General features: G+C 41.4%; 1 protein-coding gene across 3 annotated transcripts in view; it reads right to left on the bottom strand.

The window, feature by feature from the left end:
* The window catches only part of KIF26A (kinesin family member 26A), a 128,429-nt gene that overhangs the window by 10,576 nt on the left and 91,528 nt on the right, over nt 1-26,325 (bottom strand). For all 3 annotated transcript variants that reach the window (XM_068160216.1, XM_068160215.1, XM_068160218.1), the window contains 7 exons: nt 20,827-21,010; nt 5,839-6,048; nt 3,822-3,915; nt 3,085-3,347; nt 2,666-2,849; nt 2,206-2,365; nt 620-782 (listed from right to left, as the gene is read on the bottom strand). In XM_068160216.1, coding sequence (XP_068016317.1) covers nt 620-782; nt 2,206-2,365; nt 2,666-2,849; nt 3,085-3,347; nt 3,822-3,915; nt 5,839-6,048; nt 20,827-21,010 — 1,258 coding nt within the window. The remainder of the gene's footprint in view (nt 1-619; nt 783-2,205; nt 2,366-2,665; nt 2,850-3,084; nt 3,348-3,821; nt 3,916-5,838; nt 6,049-20,826; nt 21,011-26,325) is intronic.

The raw sequence follows: 26,325 nt of genomic DNA, 5'->3' as shown, positions 1-26,325 counted from the left end.
GTTTAGGGTGTCAGTCTTTTCTGCTGGGTGGGCTGTGGGTCAGGGGGTAGGGGAGGTTGCTGGCTTCTGCTACTGCTTCTGCATTTTGCTGTGTTTTTCTGCAAATGGGCTACATGAATTGTGCATAGTACTATCTTATTTCCAGCAAAGCCTCAACCCAGAGTTTGGGGATGTTTTTGTGTTTTACTTCCCCTCCCATCTGTGTTTCGGGAGCGGGGCTTGTGAGAGCAGGCTGTGTTAACTGAAGAAAACTGTATTAGAAGTAATATGACAATCCTATATTTTCAAATAGTTTCCCTTAAATACTACACATTGTCTTTCTTCAACAACCTTCTGTTCCTTCCTTATTGGTTTTTAATTACTAGAAATAGGAGCTTTTGAGACAGTTCCACATATAAGAAAAGAAAGAATACGTGTTTGTAACAAAAATAAGGGAATTTCAGGATTAAGGATTGGGGGTGGGATGATGGCTCATTGCCAAGTCATTTGTCAGTTCCTCTCCTGAGCCTTTATGCATTTTGTATTACTTCTTAGTGCTGAGAAATCCCATGTTCCCCCACTGAGAGGCTACGAAAACTCATTTTCAAATTAATTAATTTCTGCTTCTTTATGAACCAACCTTGGATTTCTTCTTTCTCATTCGGTGGATTCGTGATGCAAGCTGAATGGTGGTGAGAGTTTCTGCATAATTGGCTGGGGAGTCAGAAATATGTGCAATCATAGTAGTTCTGCAGTTGATGTTCCCAAGCGATTCCCTCAACAACATTGTCAACTTATTGTCCCTGTGCAACAAATGAGAATACTAAGATAATTTAAAGAAATTACTATCTCTTTTTTTGCATACTTTTGCATCACAAGCTGTGCTTTCACTCTCATAGGATATATGCATGTATGGTACATGCAGATAAGAAATATGCTCCTATTATTTGAGCATGCTTAAAATGTATCTAAATGTACATATACAAAAATACCAATACTTTCATTATCTATCTGCCTGTGTATTTGCAGTACAGTTACCAGAGCCACCCCAACTAATCTATTTTCCAGTCTGTCTGCTGTTGTCTGTTCTGCGGTAGGAAAAGGGAAGCAGAATTTCTCTCTGAAAGCTTTCTTGGTGATGCAGATCATCCACCATGGACAGCAAAGGTCATAAGACAGGTGACATTTTGTCCTCCACTGGTCTCCGAGATACCTATTCCCAGGGCACCCTGGACACTGCTTCCTATTACACCCTTGAGTTGGACCAACACGTGGAGACTACCATCATGGTCGCTCACTAAGCCATGGCAAGTGACAAAGTTGAGGATCTGCCCTTCTCTGTTCTAACCCACATCCTCCACTCCATCCACAAACATAGCAACTAGCCTGAGGAATTTACCTCTCTGCCTAATATAGAAAGAAAGTACACCTGTTTGAGATGCAGCAGTAGATAAATATGTGAAATGACATGATTGATAACAAGAGCACAAAGTTATAATGCATGAAGACAAGAAGTAATTAAATTTAAGGACTGAAGGCCAAGTTCTGGTAAGAGTGTTTAGAATGTGGCTGTTGTCTTTAAGGTGGGCTCCCCACAGGTGTGCTTCACATAACATTAATGTCAAGTACACTTCACAGAGGAACACACCTTAATGTTCACTTCTGCTAAACAAATGTGCAACATGGAGGTGTCCTTTTTTTTTTCCCTGTCAAAAATATGTAGCATTTGAAAAGGTATACAGTCTTTGCTGTACATACTTTACAAACTCTCTCAGTCTTTAAAACTTCAATGTAATTTTTTCATTTGGAAAAAGGAGAGAAAATCCTATAACATTTTGATGGAATTGTTCATTAATGACCAGCTGGCTGGGACCAGTTTAAATTCCAAATCCAGGACACACAAAGGAGATAGAACATTGTGGCCATTTCCTCAACTTTTTTCACTCAACTTAAGTATATAGCAATGTGCATATAGTTTTCAGCTATGTAATGAAGAACTTCATGTTCCTAGGTGACATTTTAAAAAGTTGTGTATATGCATATAGACAGGTATATGAATAGATATAAGTACCTATGATATAGAAGTGACCTTAAAAGAAGACAGAGCCCTCTCTAATAGAACTTCTTTCAACTTCATCTTAAGTAAACAGTAAATTGTTGACACAATCCATTGCTAATTTAACATCAGCCACAAATTTAAGACAATACAGACAACAATTCACTTACTTATATGGCACATGCTTAGCACCATTAATTAAGGCCAGAATTACATTGCCCAGGGCAGAGAGTGACAGACAGAGAGACCCTCCTCCATCTCGGTTCTTGCTCAGCACTTTTTCACAGCTCCCTAGATCAATAAGATGCAAACGGCTGCGTCCTCCAGACACTAAAGCAAAAAGGGGGGGAAAACGTTTGTACATCATATTCTTGCATGGACTCAAGCCAACTTTGGTATTCAAAATATATTCAAATTCGGAAAATAATGATGACAGCATGAAATAATGACCAAACTAAATATTAATAGTAAAGAAACCAGATATTAGCTACAGCTGCCAAAATTCAAGGTGACCTGATTGGCTTGAGGGTTCACATCACTTTTTCTTTCGAAGTTTATTACAAATTATTGTTTAAACTAACCCAAATCCACATCATTTAAAAACAAACAATATGGTAAGAAGATTCATACTTCCTCCTTTGCCACTCTTCTCCATGCGATACTGGTATATGTGAAGAGTAAAGAGCATATGTGAATTTCTCCTATCTTCTTCCTCACATTCAGGTTTGCTGGTACTTCTGGCAGCAATTGCAGCATCAAGGAAAAAGGCAGCTTTCTCTGCTGTCGGGGCCCTTAGCTCACTTTGGTTTTGAAGCTTGAATAAAAACAAGAAATTGACTAATTAGCACAGGGGCATTTTGTTTTATTATTTTTTGCTGAACTAGCTAAATCTCTAGGGCACTAGGAGAAACAATATGCACACCATGGGAAAAAGGCTTATAAATTAAAAGCAATTTTTTTTTCTTACTGTCTTAAAAGTTTTCAGAACTGTTGTCAGATAAAAGCAGAGGAGAGTCTCAGAAAAATCTATGTTGCGATATCCATTATACCTGGGTTCCACATATTGGATCTTCCCTCAGATAAACCCCGGGAGACTGGCCATCCTGAAGGCTGCCAGTGGCTACTTCAGCTAATAAATCCTTAAGGTTTTCATCTTTGCCACTGATCTCCACAGCAGATACTCTAATAGAGAAACGAGTCCCAGTTTTTTCTTTACGTTCATTGATTAATTTGAAGAGCCAAGAAATTGCACAGGGGATGATACCAAGGCTTTGTGTGGAGTTATCTTTCCCAATCATGGTAAAAGATTTTCCTAGAAGGAAAAGAACATGAACTTAATTCACTTTTCTCTTACAAGACAGCGTCTCTTCATATCATCACTGTAAACTACATGCAATGCCAAGCACTACACAGATAACAGGAAGGACTAAAGGCAGAAATTAAGACTATTTAATTATTAATCCATTGTTTTTTATTCAATTAGGTTTGTAATTTTTGTAACTCAGACCCACAGCAGATTAATGTTAAAAAATCTCTGATCTTCAGATTTTCATCATAATGCACCTATACAAACTTCCTCTTGAATAAACTAATCTGATGTTACATTCTACCTTTTCAAATTAAAACTTACAATCCCAGTGTAGAAATAAACCGTGATAAGTTTGCAAAGCTAATTAAAAAGAAATTCTAATCTATTCATATACTCCAGGTTTATTGTTCCAGGAGCTGACAGCATGTAATTACCACACTGACATAGTAATTAACTGTAACGAATTTGGGAGCTCACCAAGCTTGACGTGACCAAAGCAAAATATGCAGCCATCTGCACCATTCACAACAGACTGGATTATTTCTGCTACTGTTCCAGAGCATACCTCAGCCTGAAAGAAAGATTGCAGACAAGTAAGTAAGAGCATATACTACTATGGTTTTTACTATTCTTCTGTAATGAAATGAATGACTCAATACTTTTGAGGCGCAATATTCTCCCCATTTTTATGGCACCTGTCCTATTATTTTTTAACTATACTGTCTTAAAAAAAATAATAAAATATGGTACTCCAGCCTAAAATAGTTTCCAGTTCTATTAAACCAATTTTCTAGGAATATTGATTCTATGACTAATGTAGCAAACTGAATGCTATCCAACCAGGCTTCCTGCTGATATAATAGCTTAGCCAAATCTATTCAGCAATAGTAACAACTCCACTGAAATTAAGCTACTCAAGAATGCTCACAGGAATTAGAAAGACTGGAGAAAATGCATTAAGATCCATGAATAAGACTTTGTATCACAGTATCACATTTTCCTTTTCTAGAGGAAATGCTGTTATCAGTAAAGACAACTTGCTAAAATATTTGAGTGTGCTAAATCCAGTTTATCCACATCAGTGAAGGTTTCAAATATACAAAAAGATGATCTATTAAGTACAGCAACTAGGGGCAGAGGAGAAGGTTGGGGTAAATATGTAACTACAGTGAAATGATAAGGCTCTGTTTGCAGGTGCATGATGCCAGCACAGAAGTGGCTGCACTGCCCAGCATCACCCAGAAATACCACAAACAGACAACCCAGTAGGCCAACCACAAGGACCTTGAAGTGCTTAGTCCAAACCAGGGGTCAGGAACCTGAAAGATGGGTGCCAAAAACATCAGAAAAGCACCCTATGATCACTTTGCAGCAGGTCTGGCAACACAAGTAAGAAAAAGCAACTTCCAGTTCTGGTCTAATGTTGAGATCACTGTTGCTTATTTCTGCACAAAGACACTGTCAGGTTATGCAGGATCTAAATCCAGCTTTCTGAAGTGGTTAGCATTGGTTTAAGCATGTCTGTAGAAAGTTGTTCTCCATCTTTAGTGTTTGTCTAGAAATTGGGCCTAATAGATATTTTCATGTCTCTAGCCTACGACCAAAAAAAAAAAATCCTAGAAGAAAGTCAGAGGGTCAGATTCTGAACCAAATATTGTCTTGTTTTCTCAACATTAATATACCATTTTAATTTTGGATGTTTGGTGGTGTTTTTTTCACCCTAATTTTCATCAGCAGTTCCAACTTAAAGTCATTCTTCATACACCCCTGAATTTTGTTCTTCTTTTCAAAGCTATTCTAGGACTTTTTTGTTGGTTTTTTTTTTCTGATCCAAAGATTGTTCCCAGTGGAAATGTCAGGCACCCATGAGTACAATCTCATCATATATATTGCAGCCCACAACCCATGCAAATACCAGCCATCCTGTCTGGGTTTCAGATTTCAGGTCTGAGGCTGCTACTATAGAAATAGAATGTTTTGCAGGCCAAAATTAAAATATGCACCATCAGCAACGCAACCATGAAGACAAAGTAATCAGTCAAAAACACACGCTAAACAAATAGGAAAAGGAGAGGAAAATATAAAAGCTCCCTATTTCAGCATGGCAATCCCATGGAGTTAGCTGTATCTATTCTCCTAAAATGAACATTTAGTTTAATGTTAAGCATGTTTATTTTCTATTGAAGCAGTGGGTTAAAACCTAACTGGATGGAAAAGTGAATTTCAAATTGGCTATGTGTCTTTCTCTAACAAGAGAAAACACAGGAAGATAATTTAGTCAGCAAATCCATCTCCCCAGCCATTATTCCTTAATATTATATCTTGAATAAAGGGAAAATGTAAGAATCTACCCACTTGTCGATTAGTTACAATGTCTTTTCACGCATTAAGGCAACTCATTCAAATAAAATTCCCCAGAACCAGAAAGAACTCTTCAGGCAATCAAATTCAGTGGCCATAAGAAGATTCAGGTTTATGTGAGTGACTCCAATACCTGCGAAGCATCCTGGGGGAAAACTGCATCAAAGGCAAACATCTTTGGGACAGCAACAACACCTCTTCGGTGACCTGCATTGGAAGGCCCACTTGCTGCTGGATCATAAAATGTTATTTGTTTTTTTCGTGGGTCAACCTTCAGAAAGGACATGGATTCTGATGTTTCATGTGCTCCTTGAGAAGGACAAATTCTTACCATCACTTTCACCTGCAAGAATTTAGAAGAAAACAACAATTAGAGTTCCCAGCTACAGATAAACATCATGCAAAGCATTCTTCCTAAACCCACTCCCCTTCCCATGACACATTCATTTGTAATATTCAGGTGTGTCAGGACAACTGTGGGACAAAACCAGAGCCAGATTTTCCAGCTCATATTCCACCCTGGTATCTTCAGTGAACTTGGTTTGGAAAGTGCACTTTGTCTATTTGGTTGACTCTATTACACCTTTACCATTTCAATTAATAAATGTCTGATCTACAGGTACAATCCAACTGTAGGTGCAATACCATGGCTAAATAAAAAGGAAACTCTAGTCTCCTACCTTTACAGAATTCAGTGTAACCAAAAGCACAACCCAATCCACTTTGAAAATCAGTCTGGATAATGCAAGGCTCAGAAAGCTAGTACATTCAAACTGAACTAAATCTAGAAACTTCCAATTCCTTGTTTACATTCTTCTAATAAAATCTGCTTCCCTTAGAGGCTTCCCAGTAAGATGCATTTATGTTGTCATGGCTAGGCCCTTTGGTGGTTAATTGCAGATTTAATGGGATAAAAAGGGAGGGAAAAAACCCAAAACAAATATTAAAAGGTCAAAAATCTTGTAAAGAAACCACTCACAAAGTACTTTTCTATTGCAGCACTGCAAATGCTGATTTCCTACACATGGCAATTTTAGACAGCATTTTTAGAGAGCTCAGGCATTGGCCATGATTTCCATAGCAGCTTCTGGGAGTCAAGTGACTGGGTCTCACAAAAGTTTAGCAAAGGCTGCACACCTGCTGCTTCTAAGTTTCCTGGAAACCATAGTATTACATTGAAAAACAGTGGAATACTGCCTCACACCCACTTACAACCATTTATCCTTATGAAATTCTCCCAGGACAGAGCCAGCATTTTTTAAACACCTTTCACAGAGCACACAGTTGCTTGTTGAAAGGTCAGCACTCAGCACTGGTGAGACTGCACTTCAAATTCTATGTTTGTTTTGGATCCCTCACAACAAGAAAGACATTGAGGTTCTGGAGATTGTCCAAACAAGGGCACAAAGCCCTTCTTTAGGGTCTAGAGAATGAGTCTCCTGAGGAGTGGCTGAAGGAGCTGGGATTCTTCAGCTTGGAGGAAAGGGGGCTGAGGGGAAACCTCATCAGTCTCTGTAACTACCTGAAAGGTGGCAGCAGTTACATAAGTGTTGGTCTCTTTTCCTAAGAAACAAGCAATAGGACAAGAGGAAATAGTCTCAAGTTGCACCAGGGGAGGTTTAGATTGGGGATTTGGAAAAAATTCTTCACAGAAAGGGTTGTAACTGGCTGCCTAAGAAAGTGGCAGTATTTAAAAAGGTATTTAAAAGACAGGTACATATGGTTTAATAGTGACCTAGCAGTGTCGGGTTAACAGTTGAAAGAGACTTTTAAGATCATCAAATTAAATGATTCAATGATTCTAGCCCTGAGCTGGAAGCTGCATGGGAAAACTGGGCTGGAAATTACATATCTCTGATAGTAAGATCCTCCTTTTCAGTAACTTTTTATTGCTAAATATAACAATAAGTCTGCCAGAGCAATTTGACTGCTACTTACTATATTCCCAGAAAATTGCATCATTAAAATGCTGTACACTTATTACACTTGAAACAACAACAAACAAACAAAGGAAGGAAAGAGTGTTTTGCAGTCAGCAAACATGGGAAATGCAGGCAACAAACAGAGACCAGAACAGGGTGACTAGGACTGCCCTCCATATCAGACAAGATGGAAAGGTGATGGCATGCACACCTGCACCCAGTGGGCACAACATAATGTATATAATACTCAAACCAGAATGATCCACAGCACATGAGTCAGTTCATCAGTAAGCACTGTGCTGAACTGTGTCTGCCTTTATCACCTGAGGAGATGGCCAATTTGAAGATTTCATTTAGGTCCTCAACTGTTTTATTTTTCCAGCTCCTTCTTACTACAAGGGCTAAGCTGCACACAGGCATCTCTGCATAATTACTTAAGCATCCTCATAGAAAATATTTTCCATGCAGTGGCTATAAAAGCTTTTCTCCAGCATTGTTTTGCAAACAAAGAGGTTAAGAAACAACTGACTTCTCCAGTAAACACAGCAGAGGCTCCAACAAATGTATCAGCAAATTCTTCCACCTATTGACTCAAGCAGTCCCCTGATTTCAACACTTTCCTTTCTTTCCCTTTTCATAGTGATATGAATATTAAAAACAGTCCTAGAAAATAAGCAAACCTTAGAATAAATGAAACAGCTGTTTCAAAAGGAAAGTGCATCAGAGGTGACACACTCAAGGCTGTTTCCCCATAAAAGCTTCATGAAGTCAGCTTTGTGTATCAGCCTGCTAGTTCAACCTTGACATGCTACCAAGGTGCTCAGAAAAATAACCTCCCTTCAGGAGAAAAAAAAAATAAATACAAAACCTAAATAAATATGTAAGTACAAAGGCCCACTTCAGAGTCACTTGATTAAAATGAATTTTAAAATACATGCTGTTTCCAAAGCACTTCCCTAAATAGTCCTTTCTCTTCTCTCTTCCACCTATTATTAGATTATAGCAGCCAGAGCTTGGATAAGAGGAAAATTGGTTTACTCCTGACCTAAACAGCAAGTTACCTCCATCAGGGTGTTGCTCTCTCTAACACAAAGATGGCTTCACCCATAGAAAATCCTTGTGTGTCACATCAGCTTTTTGAGACCACCTCTCTGAAGCAGACAAATACTAAAGTAGCTCCCCATAATGGATCACATCCCAAACTTAACAGGCCTCTAGGGTCAGCTTCATTTTTACAGTGGAAGTGAGCTTTTAAGGCAGATGGGAGGGCAAAGAGAAAAGCAGCTTAAGGGAATTCCTCTTTTAGTGTTTTGTGTATAAAAGCTGATTTGCAGAGTAGAAAAACACTGATTTCAAATTTAGTTCCTCTGCCCAGTACATCTATATATAAGTGATGCCCTCCAAAACCTGTAGGCATATGCTGAGCCAGACTCTGACTTCACTTATAAATGAAGCAGAAAGGCCCACAAAAGTACGAACAAAGATTATTCAAACATATCCCTCAGCAACAGCAAAAACTATGTGCAGGCAGATCCCAGGTGCATGCATACACTCCTAAGTATGTAAAAGAAAGGTTTGGTGTTAAACTGTTTATTCTTCTTTTACTTCTTGCCTTCCTGTGTTACAGGAGTGACAGGTTTATGTTTTCAGCTCTGAAGTTCATCCCAGCATTCTTCTGGGATAAGTAGTGCAGAAAAAGCACTGTACAATAGAGCCAGCATGGTTCCTGCATCTTCTCCTGGGTCTCTTTGTCTAGTTGTCATACAAAAGTCATTCTCACCTGTAGAGACAGCAACGTGCTGTGCAGGAAATCATATAGATACAAGGGCTTGCAGAGAAGAGAGGATTAAAAAAACACATGGGAACCTGTAAATCTTAAAGTAACTTTGACACACAACTAGGGGCAAAGCAGCAATACCTGCACTGCATTCTAATGCTTTTATTTGTTTATGAATATGAATTGCTAGAATTAAGTGCAATAAAATTAATTTCAGGCCCACTCAGAATCACACCCTGTGTGGGCAGTTGCTCAACAGCATGGCCAGCTTTCAGGTGGTCACTTTCAACTGCAGTGGTACCAGCTACTGCTAACAGTTGTACAAAGCAAAGAAACTTAGAGAAGAATGAATGAAGAAATGGCAGAATAAGCTAGGTCTGAAAATAACAACAGGTCAAGGGGGAGGGGGAAAGAGAGTTAAAAGTAATGGCAAGGTGTAGGGCATAAACAGAGAAGAAAGAGAAAGAATACCAAAAAAAAACAAAAAAGCCATCTGAGGCTCAAGGCATCTCTGCCCTGACCACTGTTAGACTCCTCATGGAAATTTAAGATGGCACATCCATCCTGTGATGGAGGTGATCCTTGCTTTTAGAACTGGAGAATTTTATTATGTCCTTTTTTTTCTTTTTCTTTTTTTTTTCCCCCTTTTGTGTATTTCTACTTCAATGCCACAGAAAGATGCAGTGTAAGAAAAAAATTACACGTGGAAGTTTATCATTATGAAGGATATAAGAATTCATACACAGACAGACAGACACTGAATATTGAATAGAGGCTCCATTTAATGAGGATGTTGATAGGAAAGTAGGCTAGGTTTGCATTTGAGTGCAATTTCTGCAAACAAAAATAAAAAATGCAAACATCACAATACTTCCACATTTTTCTCAGTGCCTGAAGACAGTCTAAATCATGCAAACCACTGAAGTATCTCATTAATTAACTGACGCTAATCTGGTGGGCTGTGTACACCGGGGGTTAACACTCTACTACGGCTGAACTTTCCAAATTCACATTTCTGCAAGAACCAGAAGGCCAGCGGAATTGCTGAAGGAAACCCTATTAAAATCAAAAGTGTATGGGAAGAGAAGATGGCAGATATTCCTGAGTATGCCATTAAAAGATAAATAATTTTTAAAAATAAATGAGTACCTAATTTGGAAAAGCCATAGAAATGCATGGCACAGCAGTGGGTGTAATTTTAACATTCACTGGAAAGGCTGGGAGAGAGATGCAGAGCAATTGAGGGATTTTTATTAAAATTTTTGTTTGAAGTTTATCTGTTTGTCAGCCTACATTAGATATCAATTAACAAGAAAAGTTACAAGTATCCACAAGCAAGAATTTATTTGCCGCAGCTGTGTAAGAGCAAACCCAGTGGATGGATGATGAAGCATAAACCCCAAAATCATACCACAATTTTATGCATATGTCAGGAATTTTATGGTAGATGAATTGGCAAAGGGTGGATTTCTGACACAAAAAAATGAGAGGTGAAAAAAAAGAGTACCCTATGTAAAGGAAAATGGCTATGTGAGGTACTCTGAGGCTAAACACCACACAGATTTAGTAACATCTGATGAGACCGCTAGAGAACCACAAATCCATATAGTACACTCAAATACATATTTTGGAGTCTTGAGACAAAACTTTAGACCTGGACATCTTTGGCCTTTATGAAATTCAAATCTAAATGCATATTCAACAATTCCTCAGAAACTGAGGAATATACATCCTGGGTGGTATCGGCACTTCCTCCTCTTACAGCTGCCTTCTTCCATTGCTAATGTCTACCTCTACCCAAGGATCACCTCTAAGGGTCACAAGGAGAGACTTTCTGCCCTACTATCACATAGCAGTTGCTGTTTCCATGCTGTAACCTTCCCTAGTAGTGCTGTCCCCATGCCCTCCCTTTGTGTGGACTCATGATTTCCAGACCTCCTCCTGCATGCTGAAGTAGCTGAAGTTGAGAAGGACAGAACATAGGAGTCATAGCAGCCAAAATTGGTTGCTGGCTTCAGGACTGGTCAAGATAGTGCAGAACATCAGACATATGTCAGTTATGGAAAGCAGTTTTGGAAAAAGAGATAGACTAAAAAGTAATGAACCCCAAATTTCAAAGCAGCTCTTTGACAGCAAGACATGAATGTGAGACTAATGGCTAGAGGCAAGCTAGCAGTTTTGTCTATTACAGCCCATACATTCTGGAAATGCTGAATTGAATAGGGCACCAGAAAAGTCAAACATCAATGAACACACAGGCATGCGCTGTCCCAGAAGAAATCACATCCAAATTTGGGTTTGTAGAGAAAAGAGCCAGTGATAGGAGAGAATGACACAATACTACACAATCTTAGACAGAAAAGCCATGAGATTGAGACAGTCAGGTTGACATTGGTTATTATGCTGTAATCAAAAGAGATGGAAGAGCTATTAGCCTTGAGACCATGGGAAGAGGAAGGACCATCTCACACTTAAAGAACCAGATTATTTGAATTCTGTTCCCAAGACTATCATTTTCTGTTCCTAAAACTATGGTGGACCCCCACTACACAGTTTGGACAACGAATGCAAAAAATACTGTATACATCTCAGAAAGCTGATCATTCATCTGTCAGTGGGGTGCAGGATGCCAAATACTTTAAGAGGTTTAATTTGGGGCAGACATGTAGACAGAGAAGTTTCCACTAATTCACTAAAATAACTAGACTCCATGGCATTTTGAATGCTGAGGAAATTAAGACCTTGACCCAGCCAAATATGTTAGTAGAGGCATAACTGTAACATATGGTGCCTCCTGTGAAATCAATGTATGTGCAATGTTCATGTGTTCATAGTGATGCTTTGTTAGAATTTGATGCTTGTATAGTTGTCAAGATTCAAATGAAACATAATGAGAAGTAAAAAATAGCAGGAGTTAATTAAAAAGCCTGCAAAATTTTTAAAATAGATGTGCTCAAGCCTTTTTGACAAGAAGTCTGGCCTTTGTATTTTGGGAAAGTGCTGGTGCTATACTGGAATCCATTCTAAAAATGCTGACCCTATTCTGTAATACAGCAGTATCATAATCCCTAAATGAAAAAGCAATTTGGTCTTTAGCAATAAATGTCATTATATCAAATTTGAATGGACACTAAATGTTCCCTGGAAATACGATCTTTGACAGGCATGGTGCAGCCGGGAAGTTAATTTTGTTCAATGCTCACAAAATGGTGCATAACAGCAGGTTAATTAAATAGCTATGTTTAGACATCTACCATTCTGAATTAAGATTTCTCAGCAAGAAATTACAAGGAATTCACATTTGACTAAAGACCATTTTCCAATGAAATAACTTATTCTTCAGCTATGGTGTAAACAAAATTACAAAAGCCCTAGTTCAGAGCCAATATTTTTTGTGGATTTAATTGTAACTGACAGATGTATAACCCTTGCTAAACTGGTTTACTGTGGGTAGTTCTTTCAAGTCTTTCATATACTGCCACTGCCAATAGATGGCAAATTTATATGCAAAATTGCTATGCTAGCACAGACTACCTAGCTCCCCTGGGAGAACCTGATTAGAAAAAAAAAAAGAAAAATTCATTTCTGCATTGTACTGTATTAGAGAACAATTGATTCGCTGGTCCCAGAAGACATGAAGAAAACTTTTTCATTTTTAAAGGTGAAAACGAAGTATTTATGTATTTCTACCTATTTTTTTTACATATTTTTGTTTAAGCAGTTCAAGGCTTTTTGGCAGGAATATATGCATTTGGAACGATACAGGATCACATATGCTGATAAAAGAGTACTTAGTAAGATGCATGATTTATATCATAAATAACACTTTAGTCATTAGGAAACAATGCAGCAATAAATATAACAAAATTAAGTACCTATTTGTTATCTGTCATCAAACCATCATAAGAACCAGTGAATAGGCCATACTGCACACTTAAGAAAAGCCTGCGTGATCAGTAAATCAAATTAGCAGTACCTTAGCATAAATGAAAGTAAATGTCTAAAACACATAAATGGAGACCAGTATGCATATACCTGCCCAAGAAACATGTCTGACAATTCAGGTTCTCTTTAAATGCTCTTCAATTGTCTCACATAGGAGGATTCTGTCATTCTAACATAAAAAATTGACAGGATCCTTGAAAGAGACAAGCACTTAAAGTTGCTGTTATAAGTAATGTAGTACTATAAAGAATGAACTGAATAGAACCCTGGGAAAAAAAAAAAAAACATTTTGCATAAAAAAGACTTCCTACCATGCTAAAGAAAAATAGCAAATTAGAATGCTACACAGCAGCTACTGTAAAAAGGATGTCTTTTTTAATACCACAATACGATAAATTATCTTAAGTAGCACATTAATGTCAGAAATTGAGCATAATCTAACTTCTTTCCAGTGACAATATTAAACGGCTTTCAGACGTCTTTCCTACTATTCTGACATTAAATTTAATAACACCCAGAGAGACCACAAAAATGATTCAGTTACAAGAATCATACTGCACCGGATCATTGCCTTTTAAGTAGGATTCAGCTAAATGACTTGGACTGTGATGTTTTGGGCACATTCAGGAGAAAGGTATGACATTTGCCACAAAACATTTATCAGTAGTGAGCAAAATTCTTTCAGTATCCAGTCTGAATTGGTACAGGGATTTTCATTTATGCACTGGAGCTTAATAATTGTTGATAATATGAAATGCCAGTCCCAAGCAGACACAAAGTTCTAATTTTTCTCTTTTTTTTAAATAAAAACTTTTCTCTGCTTGGTATTCCTGAATATTGATAAACTTTGCAAGCATCTGTGAGAGTGTGCAGCATTTTGCATGCTTAGCAAAGAAAATGAAGCAAATGGCTTAATTAAAGGTTTGCTTCATAGGACAAGTCCACAAACTCCTGCTGAAATTATGAAAAGGGGGAAAATTCACACCTGTGAAATGTTAAAGAAATTAGTAAGACATATATTTCCCACAGTCCATGAAAATACCTGAAACCATGAGAAATTATAATTAGAAATTGAAAGACAGACATACATGTTCTCTGATAATATATATTGAGTCTCTAAATTTATTCAAGCATAAAAGCCATATAGCAGTTTCACCACAGCAGACCTGTATGATACACACTGAGAAGAAATTGAGGTCTTGGACTCAAATAATCAATAAATTAGTTCAAATTCAAGAACGCCATGATGATCTTCCCACATTCCTACCTCTTCCAGCAGTTCTCACCATGAACAGTTACTACCTTTGCTATAATCTCACATCTTAAGTGAAACAAGAGTTCAAGCCTCTTCCCTTCTCTGCATGTCCATCAAGCCCACAAGCTCAAGGTCCCACAATCAGTAACAGGATCTGCCCAATTTTAATCACGACAGAAACACCCAAGATATTCCTGATGTTGCCTAAACTCAATTCAGTCAGTTCTTTAGATTCCACTGTCCCTTAATCCAGTTCAAAATAACTCTTATTCATGTGTTTAACTTTGAGGGGAAAAAAATTAAAAGACTTAATGCATGAGGAAGTTCCTCACTGAATCAGTGCTTTGGCTGAAGGAAATTTCTTTGGTGAGGTAAGCCAATAGTCACGGTAGGGCATCTTTAAAAATGCATGACAAATTGTGGTGGGTTGAAGTTTCCTCCCAGCATTAACTTTGCCAGACCAACTCAGTTAGAAGGTAAAATTCCAGGAATGGATATTAATTTGTCTGGTAAGGTTTTTTCCCAAAGGTTTAGGCTTATTGGGGTTCAAGTCTGTACCAGAAGCAAAATATATACTGTTGCTGCTATTGCATGCTGTGGTCTTAGAATACAGCCCTTCCATTGCTCAGTCACAGCAATAGTTCCCCTCTGAGAAGGTAATTTAAAAATATATACATGAGAAAGTAGGGAAAACTCTCACATTTTTTCAGTTGTTACCATCCTTTCTTAAAGATCTCTAAAGATGTTACCTCAAGGAGGAAGCCTAGTAAAGAAACAAAGTGGCTGCTATTTAAGCACTACGAGCCTAAAGCAGCAAATGTATTTGTATCACTCATAGAGACCCCCTAAAGATGCTTCATCTTTTTGCCTCCTGAACAGTCAACAAATTACTTCTTTAGAAGCTCAGACTTCTTTGATAACAAATCTAATGCTGCGTCTTCCACAATGGCACCTCATTCAAACAGTTTGGTAAGATACCAAAGAGCATGAACCTCCACATGACACCACTGCTAACTTTGCTTCAGTGTGAAATCTATCCTCCTAGTTCTTACCAGTCATTACACCACAAGAGAATACATAAAAGCTTGTATTTTTTTAAGTAAACTTAGGTCAGGGCACTTATCAAAAGCTTTTGCAAAATCCTAATACACTCAGTCAGATCAATCTCACTCAAATGCTCGCTGACTCTTCCACAGAACACTAACATAGGTGTATCACCTATAAAAGCTTCATCAACTGATCCCTACTATACCACATTAATTCCTGTCTGGTAATTTCTGTATTTATTTTTTTTCAACCACTTTGTCCAGTTTCCTGTTCTGAAAGTCATCCTTACCACAAGATACTTCCAGATTCCCTTTTTGACTCCCAAGGGACATCACCCTTTCCACATTCCATTCCTATGTCCCTTATAATTTATTGAATACCAGATAAAGACAACCTTAAGCATCAGTGAGGGGAAGAAAATGCCAGGAAATACCATTGCAAGGGAAATATAGAAAGCAAATCATATCAGTCATCCTAAATGTTTCAACATGTTCTTTGCTCTAAGCTTTCAAAAGATTTACAAAAGAAATGAGACTACCTAGAGTGCATCATTAATGATAATAACTAGTTGCAGCATTCAGGCCTTACTCACAATAAACAGTATTTCCACACAGATCACATATTCACCACACCAACTTCTCATAAAGGGAGCCACATTGCTCCCTTTGAAGTATCTTGGAAGCTTCCTGATTCCAGATTGTTACTCTATTTTTCACTCTTGCACAACTTATACTCTACTTACAAAAAAGGAAATTAAAACTTGCCAACCTATCTGTGCTCAGAGAAATTATCCCCTTGAGGAGAATAAGGACTGGTCCTTTATTAGAATAAACCTTTATTAGAATAAACCAAACAAGGTTGGAAGAGACCTTCAAGATCATCGTGTCCAACCCATCAACCAATCCAACCCACCCAAACAGCTAACCCATGGCACCAAGCACCCCATCAAGTCTCCTTCTGAATACCTTCAATGACGGCGACTCCACCACCTCCCCGGGCAGCCCATTCCATAGCGCAATCACTCTTTCTGTATAGAACTTCTTCCTAACATCCAACCTGAACCTCCCCTGGTGCAGCCTGGGACTGTGTCCTCATGTTCTGGTACTGGGTGCCTGGGAGAAGAGACCATCATCAGCCTGTCTACAACCTCCCTTCAGGTAGTTGTAGAGAGTGATAAGGTCACCCCTGAGTCTCCTCCTCTCCAGGCTAAGCAGCCCCAGCTCCCTCAGCCTCTCCTCATAGGGCTTGTGTTCCAAACCCCTCACCAACTTTGTTGCTCTTCTCTGGACTCGTTCCAGCAAGTCAACATCCTTCCTAAACTGAGGGGCCCAGAACTGGACACAGTACTCGAGGTGTGGCCTAACCAGCGCAGTGTACAGGGGCAGAATGACCTCCCTGCTCCTGCTGGCCACACTGTTCTTGATGCAGGCCAGGATGCCATTGGCCCTCTTGGCTGCCTGGGCACACTGCAGGCTCATGTTAAGCCTACCATCAACCAGCACCCCCAGGTCCCTCTCTGCCTGGCTGCTCTCTAGCCACTCTGACCCCAGCCTGTAGCACTGCATGGGGTTGTTGTGGCCAATGTGCAGAACCCGGCACTTGGATGTGTTAAATCTCATGCCGTTGGATTCTGCCCATCTATCCAGCCTGTCCAGGTCTCTCTGCAGAGCCTCTCTACCCTCCAGCAGATCAACTCTTGCCCCCAGCTTGGTGTCATCAGCAAATTTACTGATGATGGACTCAATGCCCTCATCCAGATCATCAATAAAGATGTTAAAGAGCACAGGGCCCAGCACTGATCCTCAAGGAGTTATTCTCAGTTTAGTACAGCAAAGTTAGATAGTAATTGGGTGGCCCATCAGCTCTGCTACATTATAGTTTCATAGTTTCATAGTTTCATTCAGGGTTGGAAGGGACCACAAGGATCATCTAGTTCCAACCCCCCTGCCATGGGCAGGGACACCCCACACTAGATCAGGCTGGACAGAGCCTCATCCAGCCTGCTCTTAAACACCCCCAGGGACGGGGTCTCGACCACCTCCCTGGACAACCCATTCCAGGGTTTCACCACTCTCATGGTGAAGAACCTCCTCCTCACATCTAGCCTGAATCTCCCCACCTCCAGCTTCATTCCATTCCCCCTAGTCCTATCACTACCTGAGATCCTGAGAAGTCCTTCCCCAGCCTTCCTGTAGGCCCCCTTCAGATACTGGAAGGCGACAATTAGGTCTCCTCGGAGCCTTCTCTTCTGCAGACTGAACAGCCCCAACTCCTTCAGTCTGTCCTCATAGGAGAGGTGCTCCAGCCCTCTGATCATCCTCGTGGCCCTTCTCTGGACACGTTCCAGCACCTCCACATCCCTCTTGTAATAGGGGCTCCAGAACTGGACACAGTACTCCAGGTGGGGTCTCACCAGGGCTGAGTAGAGGGGAGGATCACCTCCCTCGACCTGCTAGCCACACTTCTCCTGATGCAGCCCAGGATCTGATTGGCTTTGCGGGCTGCAAGTGCACACTGAGAGCTCATGTTGAGCTTTTTGTCTTACCTGTACAGCTGAAAGCAGCAAGGAACCAGTCCTCCACATCTTAACTAACCATGAAAGACAAAACAGCAGCAAGCAAGTCAGAAAGTGAGGAAGGAAAAGGCTAACCCACCAGCTGCTTAAGTCACAGTAACCACACAGTAGTAGTAAGGTGAGGGACACTGTTGACCTGGGAACAATCACACAAACCAAGGAGAGCTCCAGCAACAGCCACAGATGCTGCTGTAGGAAAAAGTGACTCCAGAATCATCACTGATTCTGTCCCCTGCATGTATCTTCTACTTACTACAGGCTGCAAGAAAAAGATGAGGAAAAAGGTAACTAAAGTGGAGGGACTGAAGTTAACAGAGGACCGCAGCTCATGTGCCAGCGTTTGCTGATTGTTCTCTCAATTGCTATGATATGAGTAAGGAAGATAGCTAATTACTTTATTCTCATCATCCTCCTAATGAGATACTTGCTGACTAAATCTTGATCAGCAGAAGCTGGTGAAGAGGAAATTATAATGGAGAATGTCTCTACACAGTGGGTTAAATGTTACCAAAAGCTACTTGGCACAGCTCAGATGGTGTATCTATGAGTGTTTAAGTACTAAAAGGATATCTATATAAGACTGACACTTAACCCTTTGATGACAAGTTCTAAGAATTAGGATACATGAGATTTAATTTGTGTAGATATATGTATGGCAGTTGTTGCATTTTTTTAATGGGTAAATGTAATTTCTAAAGCTGCAAAAGAGGAATCAGTTAAGACAGGCATTTAATAGATACTGCATTCTTTGGAACTGGATTGGAGAGCATGCCTATTTACTTTATATTTTGAGGAGCACAGGCCATCACCATTTGGATGGCCTAGATCTTGAGAACTAAAGAGATTATTCAAATGGCAGAAAATTCTTCCAAATCATGGTCAGAAAGTACATAGTAAGAAGGACACAGCTGGAACCCTGAGCTCAAATGAACAGTATATTCAATAACGTTTTCAGCTGAGAGGTAAACAGTGACTTTCTAGTGTCAACAGCGGCGTGCTGACCCATAATGTCTGAAAATTCTTGATGTGGTGTGCCAGGCAGGAGAGAAATGCCACCCACATTGCTAGCATGCTACACATATATCCCATGTTGGAGGAGAAGCTGCCTGTCCCTTGGCATTCTGGTAGTGCTCTTTCCTTTGAAAACCCTTTGTTGTACTCACTAATGAAGAAAGTAGGTAGACCACATAAGCCAAAGAATACAACCTCCTACCATCTAGGATCATACAGTTGATCTTTAATAACCCTTGTTGATGTGTTTGAAGACATCAGATAAACAAGAGCTTTCCACAAGGCTTAAGTCATGCTGGTAAGCTCCACTGACCACCCCCAAAGCATCGAAAAGAAGCCTGAAGTCTCTTGTCTATGCATAAGCACAGGCACAAGTGTAATGAGGTGCAGAGTTTTCTTGAGCTGCACAAGGGGGTACAGGCATGCCTTAAAAGCCTACCTAAGGCAAAAAGCCTCAACAGGACCATGTTCCCTGTTATTTCTGATGCAATGTCTAAACCCCATAGAGGCAGGCACAACAAATGGGCTCTGCTAAAACTAGCACATAGATTGTTACTCAGCAAACCTTCCTCCATCTGGGAATCTCTACATTACTGTGCAACGTTTGCCATATTCCACCATTTAATACTACATCCTCTTTTCCAACACCCCAAACAAAAAAAAGGAAATCAAAAGAAATCCCATTTTCCTCTCTGTGTTTCCAGCTGCTTAAAATGGCTCAAATTACCCCTTTTTTTTACATTTAACACAAACTCACTACCTTAAGAAATACAGACTATTTTCCGTGAGTAACGGTGTCAGCTATAGGTATTTAAGCTGACAATTTCTTTATGTTAATGCTGTTTTGTGAGGTTACTCAAGGTGCATATTTTAGCTCTCCTGTGCACGTTACATACTTCAGTTCTACCTTCAAATGCTAATATCTTGTAGCCTATGTAAATAAGTATTCAGGCTCTGCTGTGTGGATGACTGAACACTCATAAATAGCTATAAATAATTGGATTGTATTTTAATTAATTTTAAATAAAATTAGCAAAGATTGTTACCATTTGAAAGGTGCTGTATTTCCTGAGTTGGAGAGACATCTATTTCTCTCTTGCTACTTCATTTCCACACTCATGATGTACAGTGACACGTGAAGTAGAGGGAAACAAAACCCCCTCAATGTATCTCCTTAACATGAGCAGACACACAGCACCAGTGGCTGGGCCTTGCTGGCAGCACAGAGACTACTTCTGCCAAAGGTAAAGCCTGTATGTGCATTGGGTTTGGACCAGTGATGTCAAAGGAAATTTCGTCTCTTCAGCAGAGGGAAGGACAAAACAACCTTCACCAATGTTGCTGTCAGTGATGTTAACTGGCTTCAAGAATGCTGACATTCTAGCACTGAATTTGCACTGAGCCTGCCATCTCTTTCCAAAGTCAACAGGAGATAACAGCTTGCAGGTACATTCAAATGGATGTGGCTCTCTCTCTATCACAGTTAATTTCTTCCCTTGAGCCTATGCAGCTTATTCAAGGCTGAAAGCTTCCAGTCCTGTTAAATTTCATTTAGAAAGCTACTTTTAAAAATTGAAATCCAAAATTACCTTTCCAATGCCAGGGTTGTCCTTGATTTTTGACACAGCTCTCAGAAGGCATGGTGGTGCTGGGGGAGGACAGAGCTGCAGGATGCCACTAAAGTTAGTAGCATAAATAGAGAAGTCGTGCATGTGTGGCAGGGGCGGATGGTATTTCTTTCTCTTCGAAGACAGGTTAAGCTTCTGTGCTGCTCTGTATAAAAGTAATAGTAAGAAAGGACAATGTTACTAGGTGTTAATGAGAATCTGGACCAGACAAACAGATGCTCGTTGTCATCACCACCTCCTTAACAAATCAAGTCATTGCGCTCTAACCTGATTTCATAAGGATAAACTATCAGGAGACTCATGGAAGGAAATATAGGTAGGAAGATTCTGGCAAAATATTCAGTTAATGTCTCCCCCTGCAGAGTTTCAATTATAATCTAACTTCCCCCTCTCTCCCCCAACAGCTTGACTGCTAAATCCTAAAATGCTAAACTCTCACTGACGTAATAAAAAGCTGAAATAATCTCCTTGTCACTGGCAGGACCAGATGGACTTTGCTGGTGATAACATGAAAGTGGTTCTTTGTACTCTACAAGTTACTCAAGGCAGAGAATAACACTCCAAGTCAGCTGAGCTCAAGATCCTCTCTTGTTGGCTGCACTGAAAATTCTTAGATAACACAGAATTTCCTTCAAGACAGATTGGTTTTCCCTCCTCAATTCCATTTTTTTCACATTAAAAGGGAAAGCTATTAAAAAGACATGCTTTAATGTTTTGAATGATAATGATCCTGCTTTTTGAAATGCAGAAATTCAAAACACAGAAGATGAAGAAGAGAAAATTAAAAGATACTATTTAAATTGTAACATTTTTCCATGTGAGAACAAGAACATAAACATTTTTTCTGCTATTCCCCATCAGCAACACCAAAGAGTACAGCAAGAAACAAAAACAGAAACTTGACTCCACATAGAAACCAACGTGAGAAAAACAATTATCCTGCAAAGCAGAACAACTATATGTGAGTAAGCACACATTAGGCAACTGGAGATGGCAGTGAGGATGAAATCTCAGCCAAGGAAATATTTGACACCTGAATAAGATGTGTGATTTGCCTCTGAGATTGTCATTAGATAGTTCACCCTTAGATACATGTTGTAAAAGTACAGAATCACAGAATCATTTAGGTTAGAAGAATCCTTCAAGATCATCAAGTCCAACCCTTAATCCAGCACCGACAGGTCACCATTAAACTGTGTCCCTCAGTACTACATCTACTAGTCTTTCCAATAACACTACTTCCCTCAGGAGCTTGTTCCAGAGCTTGACAACATTTTCAATTACAAAAGTTTTCCTAATGTTCAAGCTAAACTTCCCCTGGTGCAACTTGAGGCCATTTCCTCTTGTCCTATTGTTTGTTTCTTAGGAGAAGAGACCAACATTCACCTCACTATAACCTCCTTTCACATATTTTTAGAGAGCAAAAAGATCTCTCCTCAACCACAGTTGCCTCAGCCACTCCTCATAAGACTTGAACTCTAAAACCCTTCATCAGCTTTGCTGCCCAGCACTCCAGCACCTCAAATCCCTTCTTACAGTGAAGGGCCCAAAACTGAATCCAGTATTCAAAGACCAGGCTCACTAGTGCCAATGGGTCAAGCAATCACTTTCCTAGTACTGCTTGGCCACACTATTCCTGGTACGAGGCAGGATGCTCTTGAGCGTGCTGCTGGCTCATGTTCAGATGGCTGTCAACCCACATCCCCAGGTCCTTTTCTGCCAGGGAGCTTTCCAGCCATTCTCCCCCAGGCCTGCAGTGTTGCATGGGGTTAGTGTCACCTAAGCACAGGTCTCAGCACTTGGTCTTGTTGAACCTCGTATCACTGACTTTAGGATATCAATTCAGCCTGTCCAGATCCCTCTGGACAGACCCCAGAGCCTCCCTAAATTCAAGCAGATTGAAACACTCATGTAAATTGGCATCATCTTCAACCTTATTGAGAGTGCATTCAATACACTTGTCCAGATCACTGTTAAAAATACTAGAGAGAATAGGCCCCAACACTGAGCCCTGAGAAACATCTTTAGAATAAACTTTATTAGAATAAACCAAACCAGGTTGGAAGAGACCTTCAAGATCATCGTGTCCAACCCATCAACCAATCCAACCCACCCAAACAGCTAACCCATGGCACCAAGCACCCCATCAAGTCTCCTTCTGAACACCTCCAATGACGGCGACTCCACCACCTCCCCGGGCAGTCCATTCCAATGGGCAATCACTCTCTCTGTGTAAAACTTCCTCCTGACCTCCAGCCTGAACCTCCCCTGGCGCAGCTTGAGACTGTGTCCTCTTGTTCTGGTACTGGGTGCCTGGGAGAAGAGACCATCATCAGCCTGTCTACAACCTCCCTTCAGGTAGTTGTAGAGAGTGATAAGGTCACCCCTGAGTCTCCTCTTCTCCAGGCTAAGCAGCCCCAGCTCCCTCAGCCTCTCCTCATAGGGCTTGTGTTCCAAACCCCTCACCAACTTTGTTGCTCTTCTCTGGACTCGTTCCAGCAAGTCAACATCCTTCCTAAACTGAGGGGCCCAGAACTGGACACAGTACTCGAGGTGTGGCCTAACCAGTGCAGTGTACAGGGGCAGAATGACCTCCCTGCTCCTGCTGGCCACACTGTTCTTGATGCAGGCCAGGATGCCATTGGCCCTCTTGGCTGCCTGGGCACACTGCAGGCTCATGTTAAGCCTACCATCAACCAGCACCCCCAGGTCCCTCTCTGCCTGGCTGCTCTCTAGCCACTCTGACCCCAGCCTGTAGCACTGCATGGGGTTGTTGTGGCCAATGTGCAGAACCCGGCACTTGGATGTGTTAAATCTCATGCCGTTGGATTCTGCCCATCTGTCCAGCCTGTCAAGGTCTCTCTGCAGAGCCTCTCTACCCTCCAGCAGATCAACTCTTGCCCCCAGCTTGGTGTCGTCAGCAAATTTACTGATGATGGACTCAATGCCCTCATCCAGATCATCAATAAAGATGTTAAAGAGCACAGGGCCCAGCACTGATCCTTGGGGCACACCACTAGTGACTGGCTGCCAGCTGGATGTGGCACCATTCACCACCACTCTCTGGGCTCGGCCCTCCAGCCAGTTCCTAACCCATCGCAGTGTGCTCCCGTCCAAGCCATGGGCTGACAGCTTGGCCAGGAGTTTGCTATGGGGGACGGTGTCAAAGGCCTTGCTGAGGTCCAGGTAGACTACATCTCTTGTGACCAGCCACCAACTGAATCTAATTTCATTCATCACCACTCTTTGGGCGTGGCCATCCATCCAATTTTTTATCCAGCAAAGAGTACACCCATACAGGCCATAAGCAGTCAGGTTTTCCACCAGAATGCATCCTGTGTGCTATCTTTTAACATTACTTTGAATAATTGTTAAGCCTGCTGAGCCACTTGGATATCCACAAGTCCATGGGACCAGATGGGATCCATCCTAGGGTGCTGAGAGAGCTGGCGGATGTGCTAGCTAGGCCACTCTCCATCATTTTCCTCCAGTCCTGGCTCACCGGTGAGGTCCCAGATGACTGGAAACTGGCCAACGTGGTCCCCATCCACAAGAAGGGTCGGATGGAGGAACCTAGTAACTACAGGCCAGTCAGCCTGACCTCAGTGCCAGGGAAAGTGATGGAGCAGATTATCCTGGCAGCAATAACTGCGCACCTGAAGGATGGCCAAGGGCTCAGGTCCAGCCAACATGGATTCAGGAAGGGCAGATCCTGCCTCTCCAACCTGATCTCTTTCTATGATCAGGTGACCCGCCTGGTGGATGTGGGGAGGCCTGTGGATGTGGTCTACCTAGACTTCAGCAAGGCCTTTGACACCGTCCCCCACAGCAAACTGCTGACTAAGCTGTCAGCCTGTGGATTGGACCATTACACTCTGTGCTGGGTTAGGAACTGGCTGGAGGGCCGGGCCCAGAGAGTGGTCGTGAATGGTGCCACATCCAGCTGGCGGCCAGTCACCAGTGGCGTCCCCCAGGGATCAGTGCTGGGCCCTGTCCTCTTCAACATATTCGTTGATGATCTGGATGAAGGGGTAGAGTCAGTCATCAGCAAGTTTGCAGATGACACAAAGTTAGGGGCAGATGTTAGTCAGTTAGAGGGTAGAAAGGCTCTGCAGAGGGACCTCGACCGACTGGACAGATGGGCAGAGTCCAATGGGATGGCTTTCAACAAGTCTAAGTGCCGAGTGCTGCACTTTGGCTACGGCAATCCCATGCAGAGCTATAGGCTGGGGTCGGAGTGGCTGGAGAGCTCCCAGACAGAGAGGGACCTGGGTGTGCTGATCGACAGCCACCTGAATATGAGCCAGCAGTGTGCTCAGGTGGCCAGGAGGGCCAATAGCATCCTGGCCTGCATTAGGAATGGTGTGGCCAGCAGGAGCAGGGAGGTCATAGTGCCCCTGTACTCTGCTTTGGTTAGGCCGCACCTTGAGTACTGTGTCCAGTTCTGGGCTCCTCAGTTTAAGAAGGACATTGAAACACTTGAGTGTGTCCAGAGAAGGGCAACAAGGCTGGTGAGAGGCCTTGAACACAAGCCCTATGAGGAGAGGCTGAGGGAGCTGGGATTGTTTAGCCTGGAGAAGAGGAGGCTCAGGGGTGACCTCATTGCCCTCTACAACTACCTGAAAGGTGGTTGTAGCCAGGAGGGGGTTGGCCTCTTCTCCCAGGCAACCAGCACCAGAACAAGGGGACACAGTCTCAAGCTGCGCCAGGGGAGGTTCAGACTCGAGGTGAGGAGGAAGTTCTTCACCGAGCGAGTCATTCGGCATTGGAACCGGTTGCCCAGGGAGGTGGTTGAGTCATCGACCCTGGAGGCGTTCAAGGGGAGATTGGACGTGGCACTGGGTGCCATGGTCTAGTCATGGGGTCTGTGTTGATAGGTTGGACTCAATGATCCTCGAGGTCCTTTCCAACCTAAGTGATACTGTGATACTTCTCAAAGCCAGCAAAAAGACAAAGTGTTACACTGCCAGCATCTGTGGGCAACATGAGATACCAAGAAGTCTTCTAGGGACAAATCACTATTCTGGTCTACACTTGCAACATAAAGGCTAGTCATTTTGGACAACTTAGTTTATAATATGTGATGAAAAAAATCCTTTTTCTATACAATGGCTACTTTACATTTCCGTCATGTCTTTCAGCCCAGGATCTTCAATTATTCTTCAGTGAGATCAAACTGGCACTAGCATCTGTGAAGTATTATAAGCAACAGACATACGGAGTAACTAAGGCAGTGCTTTGCTGTCATATCTAATTCAGGGTAAATCTAGACCCCTAACCTTGCCACAAATCTCATCATCAGACAGCCTCAGGCTGAGTTAGCTTAGTAAGCTGATCAGAGAAGTAAACCCTTCCTTTGCTTGTATTTATGGCATAGGAGTAAAAATGAACACTGAGGGCAGGAGGGCTGCATGTTTTCTTCCAGGAGCACTATTGGCTTCAAATGAGTTACAGTACAAA

The sequence above is a fragment of the Melanerpes formicivorus genome, unplaced genomic scaffold (assembly GCF_026170545.1).
Source record: "Melanerpes formicivorus ecotype bairdi unplaced genomic scaffold, bMelFor1.0.p_v2 SCAF_48, whole genome shotgun sequence".
NCBI classification, from domain to species: domain Eukaryota; kingdom Metazoa; phylum Chordata; class Aves; order Piciformes; family Picidae; genus Melanerpes; species Melanerpes formicivorus.
Note: the sequence above shows the minus strand (reverse complement) of the source record. Positions and strands in the feature narration are given on the sequence as shown.